Source organism: Pelophylax lessonae (genome assembly GCF_965119305.1).
Source record: "Pelophylax lessonae genome assembly, chromosome: 12".
In the NCBI taxonomy this organism is placed as follows: Eukaryota; Metazoa; Chordata; class Amphibia; order Anura; family Ranidae; genus Pelophylax; species Pelophylax lessonae.
The window spans coordinates 131,393,378-131,414,873 of record NC_138779.1 but is presented as its reverse complement, the minus strand read 5'-3'; the positions used below and the strand labels follow the sequence as shown (position 1 = coordinate 131,414,873).

General features: G+C 41.8%; 1 protein-coding gene across 1 annotated transcript in view; it reads left to right on the top strand.

Moving 5' to 3' along the window:
• SMIM35 (small integral membrane protein 35) overlaps positions 1-8,056 on the top strand; it is a 42,947-nt gene extending 34,891 nt beyond the window's left edge. The window contains exon 3 of the mRNA XM_082274067.1: positions 7,704-8,056. Within this exon, the coding sequence (XP_082130193.1) occupies positions 7,704-7,821 (118 nt within the window). The 3' untranslated portion in view covers positions 7,822-8,056. The remainder of the gene's footprint in view (positions 1-7,703) is intronic.
• Positions 8,057-21,496: the final 13,440 nt, after the last annotated feature.

Below are 21,496 nucleotides of genomic sequence, written 5' to 3'. Positions count from 1 at the left end.
CTTTGGGACACTCACTAGCATCCCCTTTACTGTCACCCATCCACTGACTCTTCTAGCTGCAGGGGAGGCCCCCCTCAAGTCAGGTCCCTTGACACAGATCTGTACTCACTGTACTGCAGAATCAGATCCTCCAGTGTCTCCCCTTTCAGTCAGCTTCCCTGGACCTCTGGGATCATCTCCTCACTAGCCCTCTCTAGGCCCTCAGGTCAACCACCTGAGGTCTCACAACCCTTCTACAGAGGAGGAGGCAGCCGCCCCCTCCCTCCGGGACTCCGCTATCCTGCCGAAAGACCCCGAGCACATGTGCTCCTGGCTTTTATACAGTATCCCAGCATGCACAGATACACTTTTCCTCTGTCAAATCACCAGGGCTGTACCAAATGCCTGTGCACTCATTTGTCAGGTTTCCTCCCACTGTACAATATGCCTCCCTATTGGACCAGTGTGAAACACTCTGCAGACAGAACGAGTTGCACCCAAGGACAATGAGCAGACCTCATTAACAGATCCTGCTCTCTGGTAAGCAGAGAACAATATAGATTTACCTGCAGTCCTTCTGGTAAGCAGACAGGACCCAAAACTATACTTTCTCTCTAGAACCTACCTAGGAGGCTGCTACATGAGACTCAAACATTATGATGGTTCCCAGACTAAGAGATGAGCCTTGTACAGTGTGCAGTAGAAAATGTACAGAGTTTGTGAAATGTCTTTTCCCCGTGTCTCTACACACTTTAGCTTGATGTATGTTGCATTTAGGAGGGACACTACTAAGCCTATGCCCTTTCTGCCAGTCCAGCATACCTCTGTCACTTCACTCCCAGTGACAGAATGGGGTCCTGCAGTGTACTTAGTGCTGATGTCATGCATACACTTGTTAATGCTTTCACTCCTGTACCATGTGACCAAGCCATAGGTCTCTGTAAACCAATTTTGGTCCCCGTTGCTTTGGGAAACTGACCGCTGGGAGAGGGAGCCGAGTCGCCAACCCCCTCACTACCAGAGGACCCATCACCTAAACCAGGTACCATGCCTCACAACTGGCTGCATGTGCCTTGCACTAGTTCTTGGTTACCCATAGCAACAGCATTACTCCTCCTGCTTGTGTTGCTGAGTTAACCTTGTAGTAGTGGCACTACTTCATACCCCACAGGTGCTTTATTGACCCTAGTTCTTTACATATACCAGGAACCATCATGCACCCCTTTGAATGACTTCAGAACAGGCTTAGGACAGTTGATGCAACTTTTCTTAAATACTTTGACAATACAGTCCAATGTGAACAAATACATTAGCATGTCCCCTAACTATGTCTATTAGGCTTCCCAGGCATTCCTCCACAAAGTATTAGTCCATATTTGGTGTTCTCCAGGAACCGATAGATCTCTGGACTCTTGGGGCCTTTCGATGGATTGCAAGACGCAGCAGTCCTCCTCTGCAGTAGTCCCGGGACTCTCTTGAGTGGGAATCCTTGGACCCCAGCCTTCCTCCTCTTAATAATACCAGCTGGATAAGCTGGGCCCAAAAACCCCAGGAACAGCAATGTACAGCATTAACCCCTTCCCAGCCTGGGTCAGCCACTGTCTAAATAAAAACATGTAGGCAATTGCCTACACACTTAAATTGGCCATAGATAATGTAATTGCACCATCCATCCAGCTCCTTTGGGTTCCAGGAAAGAAATATTGCTTGATTTCCCCATCATAATTGCATGAAAAATCTGACATGCTGGTTGTACTGGATTAACTTGGGTACACTCAGCCTGCCCATTGGTGGTTCGAATCTCAGCCGGTCTCTGCTGAACTGGCCGAGATTCCAACCATCCATGGCTGACTTTAGAGAATTTGAACAGTGTATGGCCAACTTTAAACTGTAAAAGCCAGAATGAGTTCTTCTTTGAATTGCTATTAAAATTAATAGCTTTGTTATTACAATAAAATAAGTCTTTGTTCCTCGTAAATGAGTGAACTAAATGTCGGGTTGGGTCCAGTGGTCAGTCACGACAAGAGGCATGTGCCATTTTTTCTAAACCTTTGTTTCCTTTGTGTATTTCTTTCAGATCCAGCATGAAACAGTTCCTTCGCTTTGCCTCTGTGTAGGAGCTTCCTTTACCGGAGACCAATCACTGTTGACTGGTTTTATTTCCACTCCCATGTCGTTTTCTGCTGGCAGCCTGTAGCGGATGGGCCCTACTGGGATCCATCTACAGTTCTGCTGTTTCTGCAGGCTATGTGTGGTACAGTGATGATGTCACTACTCATTTTGCAAACTAATATCTAGGTTTTTAAAGGCGTTAGTGCACACAGATAATATTGAAATTTTTATTTTAACCACTTGCCACCCGCCCACTGTCAAATGACGGCGGAGCGATGCGGCTCTCGTTCTGGGAAAACATCATATGATGGCGCCCCAAAACGGCCTCTCTCGCGTGCCCGTGTGGGCGCAGCGATCGTGGCCGCGCCGTGTTGCTAGGACATGGCGCGACCCCGATCTTGGTAAAGAACCAATGACATGGCTCTTTACCCATGTGATCAGCTGTGTCCAATCACAGCCGGTTACATGTAAATGAGGAAGTGCTGTTTATCGGCTCTCCTTGCCTCACACTGTCAGAGTGTGTGGCGGGGAGAGCCGATCAGCGGCTCCTCCTCAAAGGGGAGCCTAGGACAGGTAATCAGGGCACTGATCATCAGTGCCCTGATTACTGTAAAGTAAAAAAAAAACAGTGCCCATAAGTGCCCACAGTCAGTGCCCACAATCAGTTCCCATAGTGCTGCCAGTCAGTGCCCATCAGTGCCTGCTTATCTCTGCTGCCCATCAGTGCCCATCAGTGTCACCCATCAGTGCCGCCGGTCAATGCCACCTCTCAGTGCCTATCAGTGCCTCCTTTCAGTGCCGATCAATGACGCCTATCAGTGCTCATCAGTGCCGTCTATTCAGTGCCACCTATATGTGCTCATCAGTGCGGCATATTAGTACCTCCTCATCAGTGCCACCTCATCAGTGCCCATAAGTGCCACCTCATCAGTGCCCATCAGTGCAGCCTATCAATGCCCATCAGTGCCACCTCATCAGCGCACATCAGTGAAGGAGAAAATTTACTTATTTTCAAAATTTACTCACAGAAAATAAGAAAAACTTTTTTTTCCCAACATTTTCTGTATTTTTCTTTTATTTTTGTAAGAGACAAAAAACCCAGCGGTGATTAAATACCACCAAAAGAAAGCTCTATTTGTGTGAAAAAAATGAAAAAAAATGTCATATGGGTACAGCGTAGCATGACCGCACAATTGTCATTCAAAATGTGACAGCGCTGAAAGCTGAAAATTGGCCTGGGCAGAAAGGGGGTGAAAGGGCCCAATATTGAAGTTAAATGTGGTTAATTGTGTAATTATTGCAATAATAGCTAAAAATATGTCTCCAAAATTCACCTCTAATTAAGCCATCAAAATTCACCCTTCACTGTATATAACTTCCAATAGCATAATAGGGAACTACACACTGCTGTTTCATTAGGCATCAAAACAAATTTTATTGTTCGATTACTGCTGAAGACACTCCACCCAGCTACTCTCTCCAACATGGGTAATCAATAAGCCCTAGCAGGGGGTGAAACATGTCAGAGAGAGGAGTTGGTTGGATTGTCCTCAGTGCCAGAACATTAAAGCTTGTTTTTATGCCTAATGGAAGAGCCATATGCAGCTCCTCCCTACTATACTATGTGGACTATGGCTTGGGTGGTAACATCGATAGACCTTTGAGCAGCACTGGGGACACTCTAAGAAATTTTTTGTATATCACTTCCTCCAAAATTTAATGACATTTGTAATAACCATATCTTAATAAAAAAAAGGGTAAAAAAAAAACAATAGTAAATTTTAGCAGGGCTCTGATTCGCTGACCAGCAATGACCATGTTGACCAAGGGCCCCTCCCACTATCTTCCTGCAACAGAAACAAGAAAGGGCACACACACTGGAATCGAGGAGAATCATTGCCATCTTGGTCACTCATACTCTCCCTGGCCTGATGCCCTCCTCCAAAAATAAGGAATGTCCACACGTTTAACCTTTTAACGCTTTACTGTAGCAGACACATAATGTACAGTCCGTTGCCACAACACCCTTCGCCTCATAAGTCCCGAAATTAGAACACTGCTAGGGATGATCGAACGGTTCGGGTTGACCATCGGTTTGACCCGAACATTGACTGTTCGAGGTTCGGCCAAATTTAGAACTTTTTGCTGAAAAAGTTCGGAACTCGGCAACCATAACCGACCAAAATGCAATGGGCCAGGAAATGGGCTTTAAAAGCCTGTGATTGGACCAGAACCATTAGTAAAAGCCAAATAAGGGGGCAGGAGAATGCTAGGAATGTGATTGGAGTGACTAGGGGGTCCCTAGGCCAATCATTAGTGAATACGCCCCCCCAGTATATAAGATAGCCCCTGCCAAATTCCTAGCATTGTAATACAGGGACATGGTAGAGAGTGGAAGCAGTTCTGTTAATTTTACTTTAGAAGTGTCATTTAGCTTTTATTAGTGTGAGGAAAGGGATATCTAGTGTAGTTAGGATGCTATTTTCCACTTTAGTTAGATGCAAAAGTTTAGTTTCTGTAGGGAAAGTGTTAAGTGCCAGGGTGACCGTAATGTAGTGTAGGGTGAACTGACACTGACTGCTATGGCAGGGTGACCAAACCCTTCCATATCAGGGTGACCGCTATAGAGAAAACATTGTTTCTCTTAGGTCACATTCAGTGCACTAATATGGCTTCTCGCCGGTCAGCCTGCTTTTTGGCTGCAGGCGTTTTTAGGGATTTTTTGAGGACAAGTTTGGAGTCAGGCATTACATCTAAACTTGTGTATTGGGGTATATATACACACACATGTCTGTATATATACACCTGCACATATATAGGTGTGAAAGGAGCAGAAAACTATACTTGCGCTAATTAAATAATTAACACCAATATGGTTACGCTCCTATCACACCTATATATGTTTATGTGTAAAATACATATAAGTGTGTGTGTATATATAAACCCCTATACAGAAGTTCAGATGTTTTGCCTGCCTCCAAAGAACCCAAAAAAATGCCCAAAAAAACGCCAGCGCCAAAAAAAAACGCCCAGGTGTGTTTTTGCAGCAGCCGTTTTTTTGGGCATTTTTTGGGGTCTTTGGAGGCAGGCAAAACATCTGAACTTCTGTATAGGGGTATATATATATATATATATACACACACTTATATGTATTTTACACATACACATATATATGTATATATATATATATATATATATATATATATATATATATATAGGTGTGATAGGAGCGTAACCATATTGGTGCTAATTATTTCATTAGCGCAAGTAGTGTTCTGCTACTTTCACACCTATATATGTGTATGGGTATATATACATATAAGTGTGTGTGTATATATACCCCTATACAGAAGTTCAGATGTTTTGCCTGCCTCCAAAGAACCCAAAAAAATGCCCAAAAAAACGCAAGCGCCAAAAAAAAACGCCCAGGTGTGTTTTTGCAGCAGCCGTTTTTTTGGGCATTTTTTGGGGTCTTTGGAGGCAGGCAAAACATCTGAACTTCTGTATAGGGGTATATATATATATATATACACACACTTATATGTATTTTACACATACACATATATATGTATATATATATATATATATATATATATATATATATATATATAGGTGTGATAGGAGCGTAACCATATTGGTGCTAATTATTTCATTAGCGCAAGTAGTGTTCTGCTACTTTCACACCTATATATGTGTATGGGTATATATACATATAAGTGTGTGTGTGTATATATACCCCTATACAGAAGTTCAGATGTTTTGCCTGCCTCCAAAAAAATGCCCAAGTGTGTTATTGCAGGGTTTTTTTGGGCATTTTTTTGGGTTCTTTGGAGGCAGGCATGACATCTCATCTTCTGTTTAGGAGTATATATACACACCCCCTTATATGTATATATACCCATACACATATATAGGTGTGAAAGTAACAGAACACTATACTTGCGCTAATGAAATAATTAACACCAATATGGTTACGCTCCTATCACACCTATATATGTGTATGTGTAAAATACATATAAGTGTGTGTGTATATATATACCCCTATACAGAAGTTGAGATGTCATGCCTGCCCCCAAAGAACCCAAAAAAATGCCCAAAAAAAAACCTGCAATAACACACCTGGGCGTTTTTTTTTGGCGCAGGCATTTTTTTGGGCATTTTTTTGGAGGCAGGCAAAACATCTGAACTTCTGTATAAGGGTATATATACACACACACCTATATGTATATATACCCATACACATATATAGGTGTGAAAGTGGCAGAACACTATACTTGCGCTAATGAAATAATTAACACCAATATGGTTACGCTCCTATCACACCTATATATGTGTAAAATACATATGCAGTAAGTGTGTGTGTATATATACCCCTATACAGAAGTTCAGATGTTTTGCCTGCCTCCAAAGACCCCAAACAAATGCCCAAAAAAACGGCTGCTGCAAAAACACACCTGGGCGTTTTTTTTTTGGCGCTGGCGTTTTTTTGGGCATTTTTTTGGGTTCTTTGGAGGCAGGCATAACATCTGAACTTCTGTATAGGGGTATATATATACACACATACTTATATGTATTTTACACATACACATGTATAGGTGTGATAGGAACGTAACCATATTGGTGTTAATTATTTCATTAGCGCAAGTATAGGGTTCTCCTACTTTCACACCTATATATGTGTAAAATACATATAAGTGTGTGTGTATATATACCCCTACACAGAAGTTCTGATGTTATGCCTGCCTCCAATAACCCCCAAAAAATGCCCCAAACAACGCTTGCTTCAAAACCGGCAAGGTGTGAAAATAGTGAAGCCATATCCCTGTTCTATAAGTGACATAATACAAACAATCTTTTTTTTTATGGTTCTGGACATGCTACAGATCTGAAACTTCACAGGTACACTTTTTAGACCACCCAGACACTAAATCAAAATTTTTTTTTTTTTCAATAATTGGCTCTCTATCAAAAATGACAATTTTTAAGAACTTTTTTGTGTGATTAATAGTCCCTGGGGCATGACCCAGAACCCTAGGCACTTTTTAGGGGCATTTATTGGGTTTTAGGGCTTCAAAATGGTGTTTTTTATTACCGAAGTTCGGGTCCCATTCATTTCAATGGGGTTCTGAAATCCGGGCCAAACTTTTGGGAAGTTCGGGTGTTCTGGTCGAAACTAACTTTTCAAAAGTTCGATCATCCCTAAACACTGCACAGTTGAAGTTCAACCTTGCCAAAGAATTGCAGACCAGCTTTTTCTGTTTCCTCTGTGTAGGTTCCCATAGGTGGGTTCTCCAATGGAGCCTATCCTGAAGAGTTCAATCCCTAGGGCTTCAAGCCTACATGGCAGTGTGCTAGGGCTAGCCTCTTCCCATTACCCTGTACACTAGATTATAAAGGACTAAACCAGCCCACCCACAATATCCACACAGTAGGGGGTCTCCTTAAAAGTGGTAATAATCCTTGCTTGCAAACAGTTATTTGATGCCAGATGTGAATTTTAAATATATTTTTAAAAGTAAGACTTCTTCCCTGTGAGGTGATCAGGTGTTGGTGATCAGGTGTTGGTGATCATGTAATGACATGTACTAACAGTTCTTTCCTCTTTATCTCAGACAGCTAAAGTCCATGGACGTGGAGTTGGGACCTCCGTTTACAGTCAGTGGCTCTATGCATGCCCACGGTTCCATCCATACATATCATTATTCTCAATTCCAAGACAATGAGGTGTAATACTACAAATGGTCTTCAAATGATTGTAAGCACAGAACATACAAAGATGAAAACCCTGCTCTTGACTGGTTGTAAGATGGCACACCTAAGCAAACAATGAGTATAATTTATTGTATAAAATCAGGGTTTAAATGAACCTTTCCAGTCATCACAGTGAATGTACCACACACGTTAGCCAAAGACTTGTGTCCACCGCTGTTCTTTTTCTCATGTAGTGACTACAATAGGAATAAACAAGATATAAAAGAACCATAGTTCTTTGTTGCTCCCATACCTCTTATCTTTGTCAATGATACTGTTTTTTTTATACATTCCTTATATACTGAATTTACATGGAATGATGATTTATCCTATTTACTGTATCTATGGAAAATCCGTATGAAATAGTTCTGTTCTGTGTAAATATGGTAGGGTAGGGTTTATCAATCAATGACTCTCATTGTTTTTATTGTATCATGTGGTTCAAAGCAGAACCCCAGCCAAAAATAGATAGATAGGAAACGATTATTAGCTTATTAAAAGATACCGTAATAAAAAAAAACATATTTTGTCGCAATAATCCCCTTCAATGCAGAGATGCCCTTTATAGTTCTTCTTTTCTGCCACTATATGTCCTCAGTCTGATGGCCAGCATCATTCAACCTACTCCCTCTGAGCCCAGGTTTTAAAGGACCCATCCCAGCCTATTACTGGACAGTGAAGGGAGAAGTAGAACAGTGAAAAAGTTGAGTAATTGTGTGTCTGGGACATGAACTAATTTACCTTGTTAAAACTTGTCGAATAGGCTAAGAACGTATATTCCAAGTGATTGTCCTGCTACCCTCTCCTCCTATTAGCATGCTCCTTGGCAGCAAATGAACTGATTGGCTTCTTGTGCTGTTTTTTCCCTTTCACGCTTGAGCCCTGCTTTATAGGGACTACAATAGATCTATATTAGGTAGAATTCAGGTACTTACATTTCTTGCATTTTAAAAATACACTTTGTAATATATTAATGAATACAGAGCTGCATTCTTTTGTGATTTTTCTATCTGCTTCAAATTTAACAATAATAAAATGAATTTACAGTGATTTTGCTACCTTTGTAATGGTGAAAATTGGCACAAAGGTTTTTTTCTTTCTTTATATATTATCCATTATCATTTTTAAAAAAAATAAAACAAGATATTTAGTGTATTAGACATTACAAATACTGTAAATTAGTCATGCAAGTTCAAAACTTTTTGCAATCATGTTGATTTATGGCTGGTGAGCATCTTTGACTATTACCAAACTTTGCCTACTTGTGTTTATTAATGAAATAAAAAAAAAAAAAAATATGGGTTGCCCATATGTTATTTACTGATCACATCTGGCAAATGGACTGATATCCCTGTATTGGGGATATTCAAACATGTAGACATTCACCACACTGATACCAGTTGTCCCAGCATTAGGTGGAGTACTATGATCTTATGGTGCATTCTTGAAGCTCAGTCCAGGCCATTCAGCCATGACATCTGGCCACCTGCTTGGTGTTGCCGGCTTGTATCATTGGCAGAGGCATGCCTTTTGTTTAAGTTTTATTTTAGCTAGTAGGGAATCCCATGTCTGTTTTTTTTTTTCTTTTTACTGCTATCTGAATTCCCCCTCAATTCATTCTCCTCTTATGCTGATAATGTTTTACCAGACAAGAAGTGAGGGAATTCTATGACTGCAACACGGACAGAAAATAAAAGTTTTTGGGATTGACATGCATTTGAACAAGAAAACAACAAGTGAGCAAATGTGAATAAGAAAGAACAAACATAGGACTAACTCATTTGCTGGCTCTCAGTGAGAAGAGTCTGGGTTTAACTCTCAGGAATCTTAGCAAGAATATTTTGAGCTGATACCCCAAGCACATGAATAACTCTTCTGCTGGCTAGCTGGGGTCCTGTGTAGGATCTAATGGTTCGGGTCAACCATCGGTTCGACCCGAACATTGACTGTTCGAAATTCGGCCGAATTCTGAACTTTTTGCGGTAAAAGTTCGGAATTCGGCACCAGAACCACCCAAAATGCAATGGGACAGGAACTGGGCTTTAAAAGCCCGTGATTAACCAGAAACGTGAGTAAAAGCCAATTGAGGGGGCAGGAGGATGCTAGGAATGTGATTGGAGTGACTAGGGGGCCAGAGGCCAATCAGTAGTGAATACGCCCCCCAGTATATAACATAGCCCCGCCAAATCTCTAGCACTGTAATACAGGGGCTGTGGAAGAGAGTGGAAGCAGTTCTGTTACTCCTGCTGCAAAAGTGTCATTTAGCAATTATTAGTGTGAGGAAAGGAATATCTAGTGTAGTTAGGGTACTATATACCACTATAGTTAGATTCAATAATCTAGTTTCTGTAGGGAAAGTGTTAAGTGTCAGGGTGACCGTAGTGTAGTTTAGGGTGAACTGACTCTGACTGCTATGCCAGGGTGACAGAACTCATCCATGTCAGGGTGACCGCCATAAGAAAAAGATCATTTTTCTTAGAATTAATAGTAGAGCAGTGATGGGGCTCCGCTCCTTGTATGCCAGGGTGACCGAACTCATCCATGTCAGGGTGACCGCCATAAGAAAAAGATAATTTTTCTTAGAATTATTAGTAGAGCAGGGATGGGGCTCCGCTCCTGTCACACCTTGGCGTTTTTGTTTCAGGCGTTTATTGGGCTTTTTTGTGGACATCTTTGGAGGCAGGCATGACATCTGAACTTCTGTGTAGGGGTATATATACACACACACATATATGTATATAAACATATACACACATATAGGTGTAAAAGGAGCGGAACCCTATCCTTGCGCTACTGAAATTATTTGCAGGGATGGTGTTACCCTCCTTTCACACCTATATGTGTGTATGTGTATATATATGTGTGTGTGTGTGTGTGTATATATACCCCTATACAGAAGTTCGGATGTCATGCCTGCCTCCAAAGACGCCCCAAAAATGCCCATTAAACGCCTGAAACAAAAACGCCCAGGCACTACAAAAGACTTCAGAAAAGGTTCCTGTACTACTTCAAGGCGACCTCTATCCGACTTGTGCACATAGACTTCAATGGGAGTCGCCTCTAAGTCGGATTCTTATCAATTTTCAAGCGACTGTGATCAGACTTTCCAGGAAGAAGAAAAAGATTACCCAGGCATTCCCCATAGACAAAGTCGCCTATCATTTAAGTCTCTTCAAAGTTGCGCTAAAGTCGGCGCTAAAAAGTCGCTCCTTCATGGGGAGACTTTGAGTCGGAGTAGTGTGAACCGGCTCTAACAGTAACATTGCACAGTATTACATAAATAAAGGCCTTGCTGTGGATTTTTAGGTGTACATGTGCTGTAAGGGTACTATGAGGTTGCTAAATGGACTGCTTCTGTAGGGTCCTTCATGTACTGGCCGTTCCTTGTTACCTCTGGAAAGCTGCTGTTGGAAGATTAGAGAGAGATTTGCCCTCCATTATTGCTACTGATTTCTTTGGAGTATCCTGTATCCCTAAATCCCTCTCCTGTTAAAGTTTCTTGAAGCAATAAATCATAAAAAGACATCCCCAATACTGTCTTGTTAAAGTCAGTGGAATAAACTGGTGCATGTGGTGGTGGGCAGCCTCTGTACTTCTAGGGAGGAACCAGTTTTACCCTACAGGGGTAACACAAGTGATTACACAAGCCCACTATAATTACCCTTAGTTGTACAGTACTGAATTTCTTGGTGTTTTAGTTCTGGATTTCTATATGCTTTTATCTTTCAACTAATAAAAAAATATATAATTGAATAGAAAAATGCGCAATATCACAAGCATACTTGAGGTATACAGAAATTTTATTGGTTCACATGAAGTTGTTTTGCATTATTGAAGTAGTAGAGTATTGTACCGTATTAGTCAATCAACAAAAGCAGAAGGTTTAGAATTTAAGTGATCCCCAGTATTGAGTAACTCGAGATATTAAAGATGCTGCTTTCAAAAAAGGTTTCTTCATTTAAGTTTTTTTTTTTTTTGCCCAATGACAAAATCTTAATGGAAAGATTGCCTTTTTAAAGACTTAGTCAATATCGGGTACCACGTAAATCTCAAGTCCCTTCATATTTAACAATTGAAATCCTTGATTTTCTATTGAATATGTATTTTAGCTTAGATGTTTGTATTTTAACAACCCACATAGTCTGTTTTTCATTTCTCCTCAATAAACACATCAAAGAAATTGGTAGTTACCATTAGGAAGAGGCTTGCAATGTTTTAGGCAGCTTATATGACCCTTGCCATTCCATGCTATATACTATTTGAACCCTTGCCTTGCCATGCTATATACCATTTGACTGTACAGAGAGCCTACTGTAAGCACTCACTAGATAGCAGCTGTGAAATCTGTACAAAAAACTACTTTAAATATACATAGGGTTTTAGAATGTGTCTGGTGTCAAAGCTAAGCAAAGAAAGAAGAAAAAGTTGTGTAGAATGTAACGGACCGTTTCAGCAGACAAGGGGTTAAAATCCGTTTAGGCGATATGCCCCTTTCTGAGAGACAGGCACAGCTACTTGCAGGACACCCAACTCCCGAACTGGATACAAAATAGCACTCCAACCTGGAACCTCACGAATAGCTGCTAGCAGACGAACAGGAAAAGCATACATCAGCTTACACTCCTAGCAATCAGTCTCCAACAGCATACAGTGAATCCCCCCAATAACGAGACAGAGCTGCGAGTTGAGGGTAAAACAGGAACAACATCAACATTTATTGGAAGAACACAGCACACTTTTATACAGAAATTTGAACATCCTTCCCCCAACAACCGTTTTCCCATTGGTCAATTGTAAAGTACTTGCAGTTCCCAATCAGGTCCTCTCCAGCCCATGCAAATGAGGGCTTGAAAACGAGTCAGCAGTTATTTGTCAGATAGCTTGACCAGGAGGACTGCTATGCAAATGAGGACTTGAAAATGAGTCAACAGGGATTGGTCAGATAGCTTTGACCAATGCAAGGAGACAGAAGCCCCAGGGGGCAATCAATGTAAACTATAGTCAGACACAGAACAATGGTTCCCTAACGAGCCCTCAATACACATTACTCTGAGTGTCAATACCTCCCTTAGCAGACAACAGGTGAGGTCATTAGCACATCTGACAAAAGGTGAATGGGGAGCCACCTTAGACAGCCCATCTCCTCAGAACTTCCTGTAATGACCATATTAGGAGTTGACTTCCTGTTCAGAGAGCTCATGGCAAATGGGAACAAAAATCTTCATATTACAAGGGAGACATTATTCTTGAATATGACTGTCCCATTTGTAGTAGTCCAAACCATAGTGTCAGTGTTCACCACCCTCCTGGTCACCCTGCATCCATAACAGATGCAGGGTGACTTAAACATAAGAAAGCCACACAAGGCTGGACATAGTGCCTCCCAACCTCTTTAAAGGAATTTGGGGTCCACAACCCCCATGCCCAAAGTAACTCCTGTCACATAGAACTTTAAAGGTTGCCTCTAGTGATCCCAAATAGGAAGAAAAGGTACTCAGTTCGATATATAAAAATTCAAAGTTTATTACAACATGTTAAAAGTTGTTAAAAACATATCAAAAATATACATGCATGATGGGTATATGTATACACCAACATCTTTCCCTTCGAGTGAGTGCGGTAATTGGCCATACACAGAGACCTGTTTGACGCCCATACATGTAGATATTCTTAGTTCTTTAAAAATGAAGGATCTGGGATTATTTCTAATATGGGGCCCAAAAGGAAATCAATGTGCCATTACCAGAGGATCACTACGTGTTTCGCATATAGCTTCTTCAGGGGTTCCTATTAGTACTGGGAGATGCAGAATAATTAAAATACAATATGCAAGATTTAGATACATATATAACTTTATCAAATCAAAGCTATATCATGATACATTCCCCAGTGGACATTGTCCATATTTCAAAACCTTAGACAATATTAATAGATGTTTAAGTACTTATAAGTACCTACCCAAACTCAAATAGGGAACGTGGGGTACCCGGGCCAGAGTGCGTTAAGGAGAAGGAAAAAACTGCGTATGGGCTTCTCCAAAAGGAATCTGCATTGGACACTGTTCAGCCAGCAAAAAAAGGGAGAAGCTTGCCCATTGAGCCAAATATAGCCTTGCAATTAAATTAATATAATATTAAATTTGATCAGTATGTGTTGATTGCCAAAAATAGGATCTTTTCTGTAATGAACCGAAAAAAGCAGCCGTTTATATTTAAAAAAAGAGGATCAGAATGAATATCTATATACATTCGGGCTAGTCCCTATACTTGTGTAATCATATATATATATATATATATATATATATATATATATATATATATATACACATGTTTCTAATAGGGAACTTACTTGAACAAACAAAATTGGATAAGCTTCAAAATAAGAATAGGGGTAGGATCATATCGTCCCCAGTGTGTTAGCGGTCTCTGCTGTAGATATACATAAAAACAGAGAGGTATATCGCTGTATGAAGGAATAACAATACAATACCAGCAGTGTCAAAACGTTCAGGGACTGACCTTACACGCAAAACCTAAATTTTTTCATGCTGATCCCGGCTGCAAATGGACCCTCCACAGAGGGTCACCTTGAATGTTCCTCATTTCACCTTGACACATTCAACGTGACTCATTCTATCCCGTTCCGGACATGCACAGCTTAGTTGCCCTGCTGCGCATGCCTAGAGACACACCCACCCGTGGTCACGCCGCGAGATACATAGCGTGGCGGGTGCAGGGAGGATACACCCTCAGCAGCCATTTACTCCCTCCTATATATAGGGGGATATACTAAGATGACCCGAGTGAAAATCTCATCTACCCTCTCTGCGGAGGGTTCATTTGCAGCTGGGATCAGCACGAAAAAAAAAATGAGGTTTTGCGTGTAAGGTCAGTCCCTGAACTTTTTAACACTGCTGGTATCTTTTGTTATTCCTCTATTATATCAGCCCACAACAGGTTTTACCTGTCACAGGGTCACAGGAAAGATTCTGGGTCACAGAAGTGCAAAAGTAGAAGTACACCTGTGACCCACATGAGAAGTATGGCCAAACAAGTTTTGATCATGCTTCTCTTATAACTCCAGGAAAAGGAGTAGGAGGAAAAATAGTCAAGTAATAAGAAAACGTGTTTTCAGGGAAAGATGTCACTGTAGCTTACTTTGGTACCAGTTCAAAGACAATTTCATGTTATATGTGCCCATTTTAAAAAATAGTATATACTGTACATTCACCTGTGATTATTGAGGTTTTAAATAGCAACACTAGATTGTGGAGTATGCCAAAGGTAATCAAAGGTTGTAAATCTAGGTGTGTTTAGCTAATCACACTCATACTCTGGGCTGGCAGGTGAGCATTCTGAATACGTGACCCTGTAGTCTAAGGTATATACTGTATACTCTATATCTTCAAACATTAATTATCAGTGTGTCACACATGAGAGGTTTGAGCTATTTCCAACTCCAAAGGCATGCTGGAAGGCTAATTGGTTCCTGTCCAGATTGGTCCTAGTATGAGTATGTATGGATGTGACAGGGACCTTGGATTGTAAGCTCCTTGAGAGCAGGGACTGATATGAATGTACAATATATATGTAAAGCGCTACGTAAATTGACAGCGCTATATAAGTACCTATAATGAATAATGAATGAATTCCCCGTGTGACCCTTTCTTCCCCTATACCCTTTGAGTACACTAAACTAGTTTAAAGCAAACCTCTAAAAAAAATAAAGAAAGCACAGTATGTTAGGCATTCTCTGGTGTATTAACGCATGGTCACTGTTCCTGTAGACTGGCAGGTAGCTTGTCCTTCAGTGCCCTCCCAGAATGCAGTGCTTGGTACAGGAGTGGCCAGTTCCCAGGAGGCCAAAACCAAATTTCAGGAAAAGTCATTTTTTTCCTTTGGGGAGGCTGTAGTGGGGACTAAAGCAGCGCTACCTTAGACAGTGGCTTGTAAATGCAATGATGGTAAAATCAGTCTTGCCCTTACACACATCCCTATCAACCTCCATTACACCTGTTGCTTTAGCTTTCAATGGTATATGTTTGTGTGAACCAAGGAAAAACTGTGAATTATTGTCCTAGCCACCAAGTCCCCCCCTCTAGCCAATCGGCATGCGCGTGTAATGTTTACTCCCTTTTTTTGCAGTAGCCCTGTTCAGGTTCATTGCCCACTAACATGGGTATTTAACCTGAGTTCCTCTTCTCTAGGCTATGTCTAGCTATCCTAATCAGTGAAGGCTAAAACTGCCTATTCCTTACAAGCTGTTAACAGGTCAAAGTCAAGTACTTACACTACTTGCATTTGTAGCGCCCTCCCCAACCTCCAGAGGCCTGGTGGTGACCCCCAGAGACAGGAAGGGCTGACATTCCTCCTCAGGGTGCAGATTATTAGGCATGGTGGGTAGTGAACAAGATAGAAAGAGGGGCGCGAGTCACTTTTATGCTTAAACCAAGAGAAGTTTATTTCTCACAACAGGAACATAATGGGAGAGAGGGGTAGGGAACAGGACACCCTTAGTGAAAAATGGCAGATTGTCAGACTCCTTAGACACAAGTGCAGCATAGGTAGACAGCAATACAGGAAAAGAGCCTTTAAGCAATGGACTGACCTGGGAGGCAACTCTTCTCCCCTGGGTCCAGTTTCTTATAGCAATCTGTACTTTGTAGCATTAGCTGTCTCCTATAGCAACAGCATGTAACTCACAGAAGGTGTAGGATGCTGGGCATGATTCTCTCTGAATGCTTTCCCAGGCTCTCCATGGTTCCCCGTTTCTTAGGAGAGTCACCTCTGGTTCCTGCATCTCAGGTCTTCCTCCCTTCCTTCACTCTTTCAGGCAGTGTGCAGGTTCTCCCTCTCAGAGCCCCAAGCACAGGGTTAGGCCTCAGACTTCAGGCCTACCCAGCAGCAGCTGTTCCTCACACACCCACCCAGACCACACAGATCACCTGACTTCCTCCTAATAAATAGCCTCTCCCAGCATGCTCAGCTACCAGTGTGATTGGCTGAGAGAAACATACATCATCATAGCCTGACTCACTGTAATTCATCACACTAATGCCAAAGGCAACAGTGCCACCTACTGACAAAAGGGAGAAATACAGCCAAACCAGGATTAGGAGGGAAATCCAATGACCACAAGACTATAAAATCAGCCAGGCTAGCTACCACCTAGCACAACTAGGCTTTCTAAATATACTGTAATGATACACCTTAGATTGTCACAGAAAAAACTTTTACGCCACCTGTGTAAAGTGTTAGTAAAATATTTATATATATATATATATATATATATATATATATATATATATATATATATATATATATAGTATATATGTAGCACTACTCCCTTGGGAGCTGCTGGTTATGGGTTCCCCTGGGTTACCATTAGAAACAACATGACAGTTTGACATTTTTCCCAAGTGTTTTAGCTCAGTCAAGAAACAGTCCGGTAACTTTGGCTTTTGTGTTTTTATTTGGAACTAGGATAGGAGAAGGGAATGAGTGGGATACTCCAACTTTATACACCATGCACAATAGGCTAGGATGGCTTGGAAATGCTGAATGACGCTGAGAAACACTGTGTAACGCTAGTCACGGCTAGGCCGCTGCTTCACTTTGCCCTTACCTGTGAAGTATATTTGGATGAGCTTTCTGAGGTAAACTGTACTGTACTGCAGAACAACTTCAGGGCCCTTCCTGGCACCCCCTTTGTTCCTAATCTTCAGGGTCAACTACACAGTACCCCCTTTACTGATACACTTCCAGTGTGAGCTAGCTCCTTGATCCCCTGACTTCTCTGGAGTGGTCCCCTCTCCTAGGCAGACCCTTAGGCAGATCTCCTAGTACTCATGATACTGTTTTTCCCCAAGATGATTCTGCCAGCAGCTCCACTTGTCAGCACTCTGGATCCTCTGCAGCTCAGCTCCACACCTGGTTCACTAGGCCGACTGCCTGAACCACCTTCCTCACACTTGCAGGAGGAGAGACAGCCGTCCACCTCCTCCTGGGACTTTGCTCCTGCTAAAAGACACCCTGTCAAATGCTCCCTCCGGATTTATAGCCAATCCCAGGATGCATTGCAGCAATGCCCACCCACTGAGACAGCCATAAACCCTGATGTGCTACTGGTTAGGTTTCTTCCACTGTCCAACAAGTTCCCTTATTGGATACAGTAGGGAGACTCCCTTAGACTCAATAAATCACACCTGGAAACATGTGACAGGCTAAACTAACAGACCAGGCTCTCCTGATAAGCAGAAAAGAGCCACCAAATGCGTTTTCCTAGCACCTACCTAGGAGGGTGCTACATATATATGGCACTGCAGCTTTGTGACTGATAAGTCACTGGATCAGGATCAGTGATTATAGGACTGGCAGGGGGTTGCTGGGATGAGACCACGCTTTGATATACACTACACTGTATTACCAAAAGTATTGGGACGCCATCCTTTACATGCACATGAACTTTAATGACATCCCAGTCTTAGTCTGTAGGGTTTAATATTGAGTTGGTTCACCCTTTGCAGCTATAACAGCTTCAACTCTTCTGGGAAGTTGGTCTACAAGGTTTAGGAAATGTCTATGGGAAGGTTGGACCACTCTTCCAGAAGCACATTTGTGAGGTCAAGCACTGATGGGTGCGAGAAGGCCTGGCTCGCAGTCTCCTTAGTTCCAATGAAGAGCACTCTTAAGGTGTCAGCATAACAAGACATTTTGGACAATTTCATGCTCCCAACATTGTAAGAACCGTTTGGAGATGGACCCTTTCTGTTCCAACAAGCTTTGTTCACCAGTGCACAAAGCAAGGTCCATAAAGACATGGAAGAGCGAGTTTGAGGAGGAGGAGGAAAGGAAAGTCCTGACCTCAACTTGATAGAACACCTTTGGAATAATCTAGAGCCAGGCCTTCTCGTCCAACATTAGTGCCTGACCTCACAAATGCACTTCTGAAAGAATGGTCAAACATTCCCATAGACACACTCCTAAACCTTGTGGACAGCCTTCCCAGAAGAGTTGAAGCTGTTATAGCTGTAAAGGTTGGGCCAAGTCAATATTGAACCCTACAAACTAAGACTGAGAAGCCATTAAAGTTCATGTGTGTGTAAAGGAAGGTGTCCCAATACAGTACTTTAGACAATATAGTGTATGTCTAACTGAAACAAACATGCCACGAGTGTGCTCTAAAGCCCCGTACACACGTACCGATGGTCGGCTTACAAATGTTCCTCTTTTCTCCCCGGGATGTCGGTGTCTGCTGAAAAGTGCAAAGACAGCACAAGGACAGCACAAGAATTTTGTCCGCCGACTGCAGAAGTGATGTCATGTAATGGTTAACTTTCCCTGTGTTTTCTATTTTCTGAGCATGCCCAGTCTTGCAAATCTGCGGTCTGTCGGCCGAATTGTGTACTGACAGGCGAACAATCGTCCGTTCTGGTGTCGGCATACAAATATTTTCATGTTTGCACGAAAGACTTTTGTCCGCGGATTGTGCGCAGACATCTGTCGGAGGCACCATACTAACACGCGTACAATCGGCAGATCCTTCGTCCACCGACGTTTGTATGCCGACGATCGGTACGTGTGTACGGGCCTTTATCCTTTATAAAATAAAAGAACCACATTACATAGAGCATTCTCTTTATTTGAAAAAAATGCTTCTTTTACTAAAAATCATTATGTACACATCTCAGATCATACCTCTATAAATAATAGTAAAATTGTCTCAACAACATCTATATCCATAAAAAATACAATAGAAATCACATACTATGTAATTATCAGGATATAAACAAATAAATAAATACATATATATTAGTGTGTCAAAAATTGTGCAAAATGAAATGTACTAAGAACCACATATACAGTAGAAGCTTTATTATTACACAGTAATACCCTTAAAATAAGTTTTTTGCTCAATACATTAAGGATCTTGAAAGTGGCCTCAAAGTATAAGTGCACCCAGTAGCAGTTACACTTTTAATGTACTTTCCCCTGCCCCCAGCCCCTCCTGCAAGTCTTAGGGCTCTTTCACACAGGCTTTCCGTGTGAAAGGTCCGCTGCTGGACTTTTTTTTTTTTTTTTCACGGAGCGGATGACATTTCTGTCATCCGCTCCGTAGGTCCGCATATCATCCCATCCGTTTGCGGATGATATGCGGACCTAATGTAAGTCTATGGGGGATTGCGGATGTCAGCGGATGACACTGCTGACATCCGATTTTCCTTCCTTTCCGTTTTTTGAACGGAACAAAAATAGGATTTTTTCTGTTCCAAAAAACGGAACAGAACTGACAGGAGGAAAATCGGATGTCAGCGGATGGTATTCCGCTGACATCCGCAATGCCATAGACTTACATTATGTCCGCAAATCATCCGCAAACAAATAGGATGATTTGCGGACATACGGAGCGCCCGTGTGAAAGGGCCCTTATACTTCCCTGTGTAAAACACAGTTGGGGGAGTCTGTTCAAGTGGAAACTTTAACACTGCATGCTGAGTTGACAGATGGCATTGTCTGCCAACTCAGCTATTCAAGTCAATGGGCATGTGCACATTAGCCCTATTATAAACTGCCATTTAAAAAAAAAAAAATATACAAAAAAGAATGGCATTCAGGAGGTGGCAGGATTGCTTTATGAACGCCTGACAGCAGCTGCTTAGCCATACTCTGAAAAGCAATCCATTGCAGATCGCTTTTTAGAGCTTGGGGTAACATGAACCTAGCCTTAGGAATATTAGATCGTAAGTTCATTTGAGTGTGAGTCTCATGTAAATGGTTTAGAATTTTTTGTGAAGCATTGCAAAATATGTCAGAAAATATGGTAAAAGGGGGCAAGTCATGTTTATTCTGAATACCAATTCATATGCATATGCTAGCAATAATCCTGTCCTTTTAATATGTGAAGAAAACCCACACAAACCCTGGTCAGTATATATGCAGGTGATGATCCTAGTGAGAATAAAATCCAGAAAATCAGAGCTGTAATGAAGCAGCATTACTAACATATTAGTGAAGAAAGCAAACTGAGATTTTTTTTTTTAAAGCCTTAGTTAAAAAAAAAAAAAAAATCAGCACAAGACACATGACTTACTATCAATCTGATGTGTCCCCTGTGCTGCTGGTTCTTCATTTAGTTGAAATCCTCCTCCTCTGTTTCACCCCCTTACCCCATGCTGACATAATCTTCTAAATGAAGAATGGACAGATGGATAAATTAAAGGCCTGCTTCCTCCATTCAGAGGAGATTTTTGATTCATAGAAGCTATAGTACAGCTTCTGTGAATAGAGGAGGGGGCAGCAAGGGTGGGTACTCTTAATGAGTGCAAATGAGAGGTCCCTCATCTCAATGAATCCCTGCTGCACCGGAACATTACAGTGGCGGGGGTAGGGGGATCAGAAGAAGAGGATTTCAACTAAACAAGGAGCACAAGATCCAAACTGGAATACAATAAATCACGTCCCTTGTGCTGATTTTTTTTTTTTTACAAAATTTAGGCTTTAAGCATTTTGCTGGAGTTGGTTTTAACCGCTTGCCGACCGCCGCACGACTATTTACTACGGCGGTCAGCCCCTCACAGGCATGTGACGTAGGTCTACATCGCTAGCCTGTGAGGCTCTAGGGAGCGAGCGCGCGCCACCGGACCCCCCCCCCTGCA